The sequence below is a fragment of the Plasmodium inui genome (assembly GCF_000524495.1).
Source record: "Plasmodium inui San Antonio 1 unplaced genomic scaffold supercont1.15, whole genome shotgun sequence".
Lineage (NCBI taxonomy): Eukaryota > Apicomplexa > Aconoidasida > Haemosporida > Plasmodiidae > Plasmodium > Plasmodium inui.
Genome location: NW_008481849.1, coordinates 227,490 through 239,632, shown reverse-complemented (window position 1 = coordinate 239,632; position 12,143 = coordinate 227,490). Strand labels below are relative to the sequence as shown.

General features: G+C 48.7%; 2 protein-coding genes across 2 annotated transcripts; one reads left to right on the top strand and one right to left on the bottom strand.

Moving 5' to 3' along the window:
• Positions 1-878: 878 nt before the first annotated feature.
• C922_03518 (hypothetical protein) lies at positions 879-3,157 on the top strand (the record flags this gene model as incomplete). The annotated part of the gene is made up of 4 exons (XM_008819110.1): positions 879-1,917; positions 2,123-2,553; positions 2,820-2,881; positions 2,983-3,157. The coding sequence occupies 4 exons, from the start codon at positions 879-881 to the stop codon at positions 3,155-3,157; spliced, it is 1,707 nt and encodes a 568-aa protein (XP_008817332.1).
• Positions 3,158-3,682: 525 nt separating this feature from the next.
• C922_03517 (hypothetical protein) lies at positions 3,683-7,294 on the bottom strand (the record flags this gene model as incomplete). The annotated part of the gene is made up of 1 exon (XM_008819109.1): positions 3,683-7,294. The coding sequence occupies one exon, from the start codon at positions 7,292-7,294 to the stop codon at positions 3,683-3,685; it is 3,612 nt and encodes a 1,203-aa protein (XP_008817331.1).
• Positions 7,295-12,143: the final 4,849 nt, after the last annotated feature.

The following is a 12,143-nucleotide window of genomic DNA, read 5'->3' as shown; positions in this document are numbered from 1 at the left end:
TTTTTACAGTTTTCCCAGCTGTTATGTACGTGAACGCACATGGGTCGCTATCCGCTCACAGTATTGCACGCGGGAGGAGGTCCCACTTCCTCTGTGGAGCTCCCATCAACCAGGGGAGGGAAACCTACATGACGCGAGGCATACGCGCAGTGCGGTGCAGTGGAGACTTGGTCTGGCGAGGCGTCAACTAACATGATACGCACGGAAGAGGAAGCGTCACCCAGTGGAGAGTGGCATTTTTTTTTTTTTTATTTTCTTTCCATTATGTAACAAGAATTAAGAGCAGCACAAGGAATCGTACCTTGGCAGTTGCCAGACTGAGTGCTCCCCTGGAAGGCAATCTGCTATGGATGCTCTCACCTGTACCCCTTCGCACGTGCTCTCCACGTGGAGCGGTCTGCCTATCTGCTTAGCAGCGATTGTAACATGAGTCACGTGCTACTTTCACGAGTCCCTCCTTTGAGTAGCCATCCAAGGGGATTTTTTTTTTTTTTTGTTGTTTTTTCCCCTCTGCATGCCAGCTGAGCAGCGAGGAGAAACACAACTGTTCGTTCTTGCGAGCTAAGGGGATGTGTGACTTCTACTGATGGTTTTGCGAAAGGGGTTCTTTCGATTTGCTATTGCTTCATTTCTTGATTTTTGATTTTTTTCTATTTATTTTTTATTTTTTTGTTTGTTATTTTTTTGTTTTTTATTTTTTTGTTTTTTATTTTTCCCCGAGTGGGTGCCCCCTGATGTGACAGATCCGTGGATTGGTTTGCACTGACTTCCTCTCCACTGGATTGCTTTCTACTGACTTCCTCTCCATTGGATTGCTTTCCACTGATTTGCTCTCCAGTTCCTTGCACCTTACCCCTAATGACTTCCTCTGCGACACCATGAGCGGCAACTCCCTAATTTCGCAGATCCTAACGGAGGCAGAAATTACAGAACTGGGCCTACATGGCAGCGTGATAAAGCACTGCTCCTCTCCATACATCATTAATAAGAAGCACTTCATTCAGATTTGTGTGTACTACCTCCTGAGTACGTTCCTTTTTTTTTTCGTTTACGTCACCCTCACCATCCTGGTACTCACTAGCTTTAGGACAGAGCTGAACAAAACGATTATCCTCGTTATTTATATCTACATCTTCGTCTTTTTCTATATCGACCTGATTGTAAGTAACACAATAAAGTATGAATTGGTCAGACGGTACAACATAAAGGAGGTTCGGAAGAGGATCTATGGGCGCTTCCTGGGCCCACCCCCCGGGGGGAGTCGCGCGCCGTCCAGCAGTGCGCAGACCAGCGACACACTGACTAGCAGCGCACCCATCAGCAATGAGCCTGGAAAATGCGACGCCCCCCGGGAGTCACCGCGAAAAAAAGCCAAGGCTCCCCCACGAGCAGACAAGGCAAACAAGGCGAAGGAGAAGGAAAAAAAAAAACTATTCATCAGTCAGAAGTACTACCTTGTGGAGGAGGAGCAGGAGCAGCAGTGGGAGCGGAAGCGAGAGGCAAACCACTGCGAAGAGGGAAGAAGACGAGCAAGGGGCAAAAGGATACCATCACCACCCCCGGACGAGGAAAAGTTTTATCACCTCGATCAGCTCAAAGATGTTAACGACAGCATCAATGTAGAGCTCATGAAGTACATTCAGTACGAAAACAATAACTACACAATAGAGAGCGACCGATACGATATCTTCCTAATCATCTCCGGCTTTGTTAATCAGCTAAATATATTTTTTGATTTACTTTTCCTCTTCTATGTGTATGATTATAGCCGGAAGTTATTTTCTGTTTGTTTGTTTATTTATGCATATTATTTGGTCCACTTCGGGATGCTGATAAGATTTTCCATCGTGATGATCCGAGCTCTGTTTAGCATACACAGGAGGAGTCTATCGCGGTCGTATAGAAAGGGCGCGTCGCGTTGGACGTGGCTCCTCGCTTTCTTCTATGCGCGGTTGCGGAAGTGGATCAAAAGTGAGAGGCGAAGTGAGAGCGGAAGCGGGTTTGTCACGCGTTTTCCGCTCATCTGCCGCGTATCTGCCGCGTACCTGGCGCGCCTCTTCCACACACCCGCTTTTCCTCCCCGCCTAACCATATGCACTGCACATTTCTCACCTATTAATAGGACTGCTCAGAGGGATGATCTCCATGAGGGGAAGCAACCAAGTGGTGAACCCACGGAAGCCGAAGATTTTCTTTAATAAATACGTCACTTACAACAGCTGGAGCTTCGCCTACAACCAGGGCGTCTCCTCCAACGGGAGCAAAGACATGTTGAAGATGCTTCGTGAGTCTGATTCGGAAGACATCAAGCGGGTGATGGTACACACAGGGAGAGTTCCCACCAAGTGTATAGACATACACACGGTGCCGCTAAGCAGGGTGAGGGAAAAGAAGAAAAAGAGCAAACAGACAGACCGACATTTTCAGACTAATACAAAAATGCGACACCCGAAGGAAGACTGCGAAAAGGCTCTCCGTCCATCATATGTCCAGATCATCGCCGACATGTCCTCCTTCCTCTCCCACTACCGTATTTTGAATATAATGAAAAGCGTAAGTGGCAGCAGAAGCAGTGCCAACCTGTGTGTGTTGTGTATATCCCCCATGGGGTGGTGTCATATAGAATCTTCAATCTGGCCGTAGTTACGGGCGGTCACTCCTCGTCCCCCACACACAGAGAAACAGCTGCATGCACGTGAAATGGGATCAACTTTTAACCTACCACAGTGATTTGCCCGCAAGCCGCCTTACTTCCACTCCGCCTTACTTCCACGCCGCCTTGCTTCCATGTCGCCTTCCCGCCTTCCCCCCTTTTGCAGAAGTTCCTCTCCGCGCACAGCATTTACGAGCACATGAGCTTCACCCTGGTGTTTTTCGTCTGGTAGGGATATCCCCCCGTATCGAGTGCTTCCCCTCACCGATTGCTTCGTCTAAACGATTGCTTCCACGCTTCCCCGCACCCATTGCTTCCCCCCTTTGCAGGAAACTCCTCTACCTGGACGTCGTCCTCTGCCTACTAAAAATCTTCCTTCTCTTCTACACAAGCGACATATTCGCCGTTGGCTTCTTCCTGGCCATCGCCCTAGCCAACATCGCCAACTCGTACGTCATCCATCTGATGGATAACAATCTGATGAGCGACATGGGAACGAGCTAGCTGCACCGAGTTAAGTGGGCCAAGCGGTCAATCGGTCAATCGGTCAAGTGGGCCACGTTACGGCTACCTTACCCATGTTGAAGTGAAAGAGAAAAAAAAGCGGGACTCACATGGACGCGGTGCCGCCTGACTTTTTTTTTTTTTCTTCTTTTTTTTGTACATTTTTCCCCCCTTGGGGGTCTCCCTATGTTGCCACTCTCGGCCCATGCTGCACCTCTTCTGCTAACTAAACCCATTTTTCCAAACACACTCGCCTTGGAGCGAAGTTGATCCCCGTTTTGAAGACGCCTCTTCTGTTGTTTCGAGCCGGGCTCCCCCATTAGCAGCCACGCAGCAGAGGCCACCCAGTAGCTACGATTTCGAGTACGCCTTCCCCAGGTTGGAGTTTCTCCGGCCGGTGCAAAAAATTCCCGTGGTGCAATCGGTCACGGGACAGGCATTAACGGATGGCCCTCTGCCACAGGGGTGACGCATCGGTGAAAATTGCTAACAGGGCATCCACTATACGGAGGCACAGCGGGAACCCTAACCAATAGGTAGCGGCTTCGGGCGGTCCACCCGTTGTGCGTAGGCCTCGCCGCCCTTGCGCTTGCGCTGCAGATATTGGCCGTAGGGCAGCCAGTCAGAGGACTTCTTCCCTTTGGACATGCGCTTCTCCTTCTCGACGCGCTCCTTCCTCCTAAAGAATTGCTCCCTTACTTGGTCCAGCTGAGACTTGGTTCTGAACGTCTTCCCCTCCCGAAACAGATTCAACTCATACTCATCAATATTCAGTTGAATCAGTTGACTCTCCTTCACATTTTCTTCATAGATTTCCCGCTTCTGCTGCGATATCATATTGTTAATAAGAATCTGTATGTCCGTTATGTGTCGGCCGACATGGAACAGCTCTTTTATCGTCTTCGCTGTGGGGTACACCTTCGCTGTGTACATCTGGCGTAGAACATAGAGAGTACTTTTTGAAGACTTCGTTTTGATGGCTGCACGGAGAACCAGGTTTAGGGTCTTCTCATCTGCTTTGACTCCCGTCTGATTCACCATGTAATCGTAGAGACAAAGAACCCGTCCATAGTCCTCCATTTTGTAGAACAGAAGCTTATAGAGTAATCCGAAGGTGTAGACATCCGGGAGGCACTCAAATTGGGTGTAGTATTTCAGCATGCTGATGGCGTAGTCGTGGTAATCGCAGTTTATGTACAACTGCACGATGCTGTTTAGTATCTTCGTGCCGCTGCGGAGGGGAGTGACTCCTCCATCGTGGGGGGTGTTAACGCGGGGTGGATTGGCTGCTCCACCACTAGTCGTACTAACACCAATTGGGCTACCGCCCCCAGCATTCATTGCACTTGATGCCCTGTCTACAACAGCTTCTTCCGCCGCTCTCACTGCCCCCACCGCTTCTCCCCCTCTACGCAGCAGCTCTTGGACCACCGCCCAGGCGTAGCGGATGTTGTTGTGGCGCTCACCCAGCGTGATGCCTTCCCGCCGGCAGTTGTTCGCAAAGGTACGTATGATGTAGCAGCACATCTCCTCCGTGATGCGAACTCGGTGCCGATTTGCACTCTTCAAGACCTCCTTCAGCCGCTTCACATTCCCTGTACTGGAACAGGCCACGATCAAGTACAGCACCAATCGATGGTTAACCCTCATTTCGTTGGCCAAGTAGGTGTTGTAAAAATGGAACACCTGAGAGAAGTAATCTCTCCTCTTTGAAAGGCAGTTGATAATCTCAATGAGAGTTATGTCGGTAACCTTCATATGGTTACTGACCATGGCGTCATAAAAATTGAGGCACTTCTCAGCCTCTCCCTTGTAGGCGCACTTCTTAATCATAATGGTGTATAGGACCTCATCAGGGGTGACATTTCTATACGTAACGATGTAATTGAAGAATGATTCCGCTCTTTCATAGTGCTTGTGTTTTAGCAGACCATCAATGAGGGTAGAATAGACGGGTAAGTCGACCTCTATATCTTCTTTTATCATTTTCCTGTACAGGTGGAAGGCACTTCGAATGTCATTATCCAAGATGTGAGCCTTCATCAAAATGCAATAGGTATGTTTGTTCGGATTCACAGCGTCTTTTATCATTTGTAGATAAATTAGTCTCCCCAATTTTGCATTCTTATGCATAATGGAGGCATACATCAAGCAGTTATACGTCTCAACGTTCACTCTGAGGTCATGCTGCTTAAAGAGATTGAAATGGCGAAATGCTTCTTCTTCTTTGTTAAAAAAGATTTGGCTTTTTAGCAGACGATTATAATCATCCATGGTGTAGTGTCCTTCCTTTACCATGTCGTAAAAATTTAGATGCAGATACTTTTCCAGTTCTTTAATTTTTTCCTCCTTCTCTATTCCATAGTAATAATTGATGTACTTTTCGCAGCTCTCGAGGAGGTTCGGCGAAAGGTTTCTTTCTTTGAATAGCTCATAGTTATCTCGTATCTGCTTGAAGATGTTCGTGCTGTTGTCCACGATGCCTTGGTATGCCTCTGTGGGGCCACCTGGTTGGCGGCTCGATTGGTTGCTCCCCTGATTGCTCTCCTGTGTATTCTCCTGTCTGCTATCTTGGCTTCTCTCCTGGCTGCCCTCCTGGCTGTTCTCCTTGGGGGGACTATCCGCCCCTTTCCTGCTAAGCCTGCTCAAAAAGTGGAGCGGTGCCGCCCTCCTCTGCAGGTAGGTCCCCCTGGGGGGGTCCTTCCCCTGGCCTGGCCTCAGCAACTTTGGCGCGGCCATCTCCTCTGCGATAATCTGATCCATGCTGCGGTCGGCCTCGCCGTGAACACTGGCATTTACGTTGCCATTCACGTTGCCATTCCCGCTGCCACTCACGTTGCCATTCCCGCTGCCATTCACGTTGCCAATCGCGTTGCCGCCCAAATTGCCGCCCAGATTGGGGACCGCCGCTGCGCCCGCCTCAGACTGCACCCCCGGGGGGGATCCCCCCTCTAGGCCATGGCCCGCGGCGCACGTGAGCTCCGTCACGTCGATGACCTCCTCGCCTCTGTTCAAATTGCCCGGGGTCAGCTGCCACCCGACGGACCTGTGCACCTTCCGCTTCAGCCAAAAATAAATATCCCTATTAAACATATTCCTGGCATCACTATTCTTGTTGATTTCGCTTTGCATGTTCCTTCTCCTTTTGCATGATTCGAGGATGTCTTTTTTGCCTACCTCTGAGAAAATCGAAACGTTCAGTCTGGGATGTTCCATTGGAAGGGCCAAACCGACGTTCACATTCGCGTCACTGCTCGGATCATTATCCACCTCGAATAGGTACCCATCATCGATTGGAGGAGTACTACTACTACCTCTGCTACCACTACTACCACTGCCACCACTGCTACCACTGCTACCACTACTACCTGGGGGGGTCTCTCCCTCGGCTTGGATTTTCCCCTCCCTGTTGAAAGACGTATCCCCATTTTTACCTGCACTGTTCAGGCAATTATAAAACTTATCATCGTCCCTACCCCTTTCTTCTTCATGTTTGTCAATAAGCTCCAAATAATCGTGGCAACTTTTAAAAATGATTCTCCTCATGAGGTGTTTCTTCTTTTCCCTTGAGGTGAATAATTTATCCACCGCATCTTTGGCATGTTCGTCCTGTGCAGCTTCTTTGTCGTCTCTTCTGTGTAATCCTCTTGTGTCTGCGTCAAGCATGCCTTTGCTAATCATCGATGGGTAACGCTGCAGTGTTTTGTTGTCCCCACGAACGGTGCCTTTTTTCTCTGAGTTGGGAAGCTGAACGGGGGAGCGCATCATATGGGGTGGTTCCGCTGGATGGCACTCCGTCTCTCCTGCCCCATCCCGTTGACTGCCACCCTGTTGAGTGCGACTCTGTTCACTTGCACCCTGTTGCAACTCTGCCGGTTTTGTTCCCCCCTTGAGTATTTTCCTTATGTTTGCTCTCTTGTACCTTCGAATTACTTCTTCACTAGCGGAAAGGTCTAACTCGTTCTTCCTCCTGTCAATCAGCTGTCCCAGGGTCGCTCCGGATCTCTTCCCTTGCACGTTTGTCCCTCCCCAGAGGATGCCCTTGAAGCAGGCGCTGCCCGATTTGAAGCCCCATCGGGGAGGGGGGTTCCTCACCCCGAGATCTTTAAAGTAGATTATAGCGCTTGAGCGGTTCATCTGTGGCGCCTCACCTCTTTCGCTTCACCTGCTTCGCCTCACCCGTCTGGCACGGTCGATCTGGCAGAGCCCTTCTCTCCGCTCGACTCTCTGCCCGAGCGCTGCGCCTGGATGAGCTCATCCCCCTCGTGTGCAAAATGTATCCCAAAATGCTTTACGCGATGGGGAAAAAAGAGAAAAAAAAACGCAATACTAATATGTCATATGTTCTTTTCCCCCTTCGCAATTCTCAAAACTGACTTTAAGCGAAACCCAAGTGCACAATTTTGTAGCATTGTAGGTCCCCTCTGGATAGTCCTACAAAATGACACTTAGCCTAGCAACGTTCCGAAATGATTTTTTTTTTTTTTTACAAGACAAATTTGAAGCAGCGGAGGAAGTTTTGCAGGCCGTTTGGGGGGAGCCTCCCCCCGTTGTTCCCATTTCGGGGCAGCAAGGGGGTAGGCTTCTTTGGGGATGACTCCGATTGGCCACTTCGAGTTAGTCCCAGATGAACCATCTAAAAAGCAACAGATCAGCATTTTCCTTTTCTTCACTCAACTGTGTGGAGTAGCAACGTAGGGAACAGACGTGTGCAAAATGGCTAAGATGAAATGAACCCCCATCCCCAATTTGTTGGGGCAGCCCTTTACACACAATGTGGCTTCGTGACATTCTTTTGTGTATCCACTTCAAGTGTATGTTTTTGCCTTGCCCCGTTCTTTACTCATTTTATATCACCTCTGGAGACCTCCTCCCAGATCATCTGACCAACTCAATGTCGCCAATACTCGGAGGAGGATTAAAAAAAAAAAAAAAACGTCTGCACGCGGGAGGGCCAGCTTAGGGGAAAATCCCTTTAAGACGACCACCTGGGTGGTGTCCTATTCAAAGGAACCCCTCCAAGATCGTCCCTTAGTGATGATTTCACTTCGACGAGGGGGCGAAACGGAGAAAGTGTTTTTCTCAATTTTGTTGAGCGGTGCTGTGCTGCGCTGCTGTCCTGCTTCCCTCCTTCCACCATTTTCAAGGGTGACCCCGGCGAATACGACAGTTTAGGAGGCGCACTTATGCGAATTGGTCCCTGTGCACTAGGCGAACAAGCGAAGAAAGCACCCCGTGTGGGGGTTCCAACGATGCGCGTTACTGCGATGAGCATGACCCTGCCGAGCGGGGCCCTTTTCGACTCGCTTTTTTTTTTTTTCTTTTTTTCCTATGCATCAATGAACGGCACAATGTGCAGATCAGATGAAGAAATAAGTAGAGAAGCCAACCTGGGGCAGAACAGAGCGGAGGAGTTACGAGGGCTACCGATCTGCGGAGCTGCGGGGCGAACCGACGTGCCCGAGTTTGACCTTCCCCGAAATGTGCAAAATAGCAGACGCACGCAGGTAGTATGCAGAGAAGCATTCAAATATGAACGCCATACTCATGTGCATACGGCTGTGCGGTGGCAACTGGGTCGGGCCAACAAGTTCAATTTTGAGAGCGCCCACGTGCAAGTCGCACTGCATTTGTCCCGCGTAGACATAAGGCTTACACCCGCCACTCCGGATCTCTGCTCACGAGCGCAAATGCACCCAATGCACCCCACTGTGAGGGGAAGTGCCACCATGAGTACCTCCTCAGTGGGAAAATAAATGCTCATTTGACTTTACGTAGAATAGTAAAGGAGGGTCGTGTGTATGTGTAGGTGATCTGTGCATGGAGTATTCCACTTTATTTCCCCATCAAGGGGGGTGAAATTAATTTGTGCCTTTCCCCTCCGGTTCGGCATTTCTCGCGGGGAGCAAAAAAAAAAAAAATAAAAAAAAAAAAAACAGGTCAGAATCGATCTATTGCGCCGTTAATCATACACAGGGGATTTTCCCACGTTTGGGCAATTACTTAATCGGTTTGCCTTTTTTGTTTTTTTTTTTTTTTTCCCTTTTTTTCTTCCTTGGGTGTGCTGCTCACCTATGTACATGCTCACGATGAACAACTTTGCTAATGCAACCACCCGGTCGAGAAGGGTTAACCATTTCTTTGACGCCGAGGGTACCTTCGAAGATGCGAATTCGCGTGGGAGGAGGGGAGGGGGAAAAAGTTGCCAAAGGAAATATGTCACTGATAAGAAGCAAGGACGGTTAGGGGAGGGGGGCGCTCACGACGACATGCCAAGGCAAGAGCGGTTTGTGGATCCAGCCCCAGAATACACATGCTAGTGCATGCGATTCGTAAAAGGGACTCGTCACATTAATCTACCGGAATTGCCCTGTACGGGGTGTGCGCAGGAAAAAAGGCTCCCTCGAGTGGTTCGAAAGGAAATCGGCAAGGGGGAAAGGACTAGGGGGAAACGACGGGAGAGGCGGCGATTGAACTTCCAACCGAATTGGCAACCGAACTGTTAAGCGAACCGCAGCCGCCAACCGCTCAAAGGAAGGGCCCCACGAATCCATCGACAAGGGAGTCCCAAAAAGAAATAAAAAAAGGAAAAAAAGAAAAGGGCCAAATGGTGAAGGGATAAGGAACCAAAATGAAATCATCAGAAAAAGGCGAAACAGCAAATGGAGACGGGCACAAATTAATCCATGGTGCCGATTTTCTTTTTCTTGCGCATGGGTGAAGTGTCATTCTATTTCATCGAGGAAATTAAAAAAAAAAAAACTCTGGAATTTTATTTTTAAGCATACACTTTCAATGGTACGAGTGGCAGCATTTTGCGAGCGGAGTTAAGACTTTTCAATGTGTGCGAAATGGGAAAAAACGCTGTGTAGTCTCTTCTGTTGAGTGTTTTTTTTTCTCTCTCTCTTTGGCGGGTTTCTCTTTTGTTACACTACATCTGTCGCGCGTTACTTACTGCTTTGCATTTCCGCAGGTTGTCCCACTTTTCCAGAAATTCTTTTTTGTCGCGCTTGCCTTTTTTTTTCTTTTCCTTTTGCTCGTTTGCCGAGGTGTGGCGAGCATACCGTGCCCCGAACCTCTGCTCCTTTCTCGTATGCCGTTTTTCCCCCTCTACGTGCCCATGTAAAGACGATAGTGCTCTCCGATGAGAGGCCCCCCTACAAAGAGGAGTACACACAGTGGCAAGTTGAAAAAAAAAAAATACATACATACATATATATATGCATATATGTATGTGTAAAAATGTTTTTCCCCTGGTTAGCCATTTAACTACATCTCACCTTATGATATTTCTTTTTTTTTTTTTTTTTTTTTTCTCCTTTCTGCGTACTTGGCGCGTGTGCCCCTGCGTGCGCGGGGGTACTCTACACATGAGTACACATGCACGAGTGATAGTCTTGGAGCTTCATGGATGCATTTTTTTTCCTCCCCCCATGCTATCTACATCGCCGTTGTGCAGGTTCTTCCACCTCGCCATTGTGCAGTTTTCTCCACGTCGCCATTTTGCAGCTTCTTCTCCACGTGGCCCGAAAAAAAAAAATGCATGCATAGGTGCGTACTGTGTCCCTTAGTCCAAATGTGCATACATTCAGGAGGACACTTGTATACGCGCATGTTTCTCTAGCGACTAATTGATTTTCAGTCCTTGGAGGTATTTCTGCGCGAATGTTTCTTTAGCATATGTATGTGTCCCGATTCACTTTTCCATCCTCCCCTTGGATTCATAACGACTCAGCCATTCGCCCTTTTAATTTCCCACCCGTTTGACCATGTATGAAAAAAGAGCAAATGTCTATCCGCGCGGTTTCTCCAAAGTGATGCGAATGTGAAGCGAACGGGAAGCGAATGTGAAGCGAACGGGAAGCGAATGTGAAGCGAACGAGAAGCGAATGATAAAGTGAACCATACGAAACGTGCGAAGCTCATGTAAAGAATCACTTTACTCATGTCCTACGCTTTAACACATCGCGCTTTGCTTCTCCCTCCACCGTGACGCCTTCTTATTAACTGCATGCGATGTGTGCCCCCCTCCCTTTCACCTTCTGTCCATCACCCCTAAGATGAATGATTCGGCATCGCTCAAAGGAGATGTCCCCTTTTGTAACGACGGCTTCTCTTTTTAACTCCGTTTGCCTCTCCCTTGGCATTCGCACCCTGCTCACACTCGTGAAATGGGTATGCTTGACTCTTCCGAAAAAAAACACACATGAGGAGCGAATCCGTTGTATTAGCCATCCGTTGTACAGTCCCCCATTTCATAGTCATCCTTTGTACAGTCACTCCCCCTTGCATCTCCTCCTCGTTGCCTACCCACTTCTACACCAGAGCACAGATGTACACATGCCACCCACTCCTCCGCAATTAGAAGGAGTAGCTAGCTATCCGAAGCAGTGCACGTCCCTACCTGTGGGGTTACTCCAGAAGGAACTTCCCTACTTGGAGTGACTAGCGAATGTGATACATTGTTTCTGACCTTGTTGCATGCATAAGGTATATGAGAGCCTCCCGGGGAGTGGTTCCCCTTCGACTTTCGTTGTTTGTGCTTGCACTCTGTAAGGGAGTCACATGCGTGCGACATTCACACGGTATAGAGAGCACCGCGTACACCCCTGCTCCTGCACCCGAGAGGTTGGAGCTACAAATGGACGCTTTCGTTCCATCCCTCCACCTGGTGACAACTGCTTATATGAAGCACGTGTTTTTTTTTTTCCTCCCCTCCTCTGTGGATGTTTTGTTACCTCAGTTGTATTTTCGTCTTCGTCCTCTTGGTCATCTTTTTCTCCATCTTTTTTTTTTTTTTTTTTTTTTTTCTCCCACCTTGTTTTTTCCCTCCAGTGGTATACAGCCATTAAGAGGGAAAGACGTAACCACATAGAGAAGTAGAAGTGGAATAACAAATATAGGCACAAGAAGAGCTACACGTACGGATACAGCTGCGACTACAGATACCAGTACAAATGCACGTGCCCGATTAACAAACTGAGGG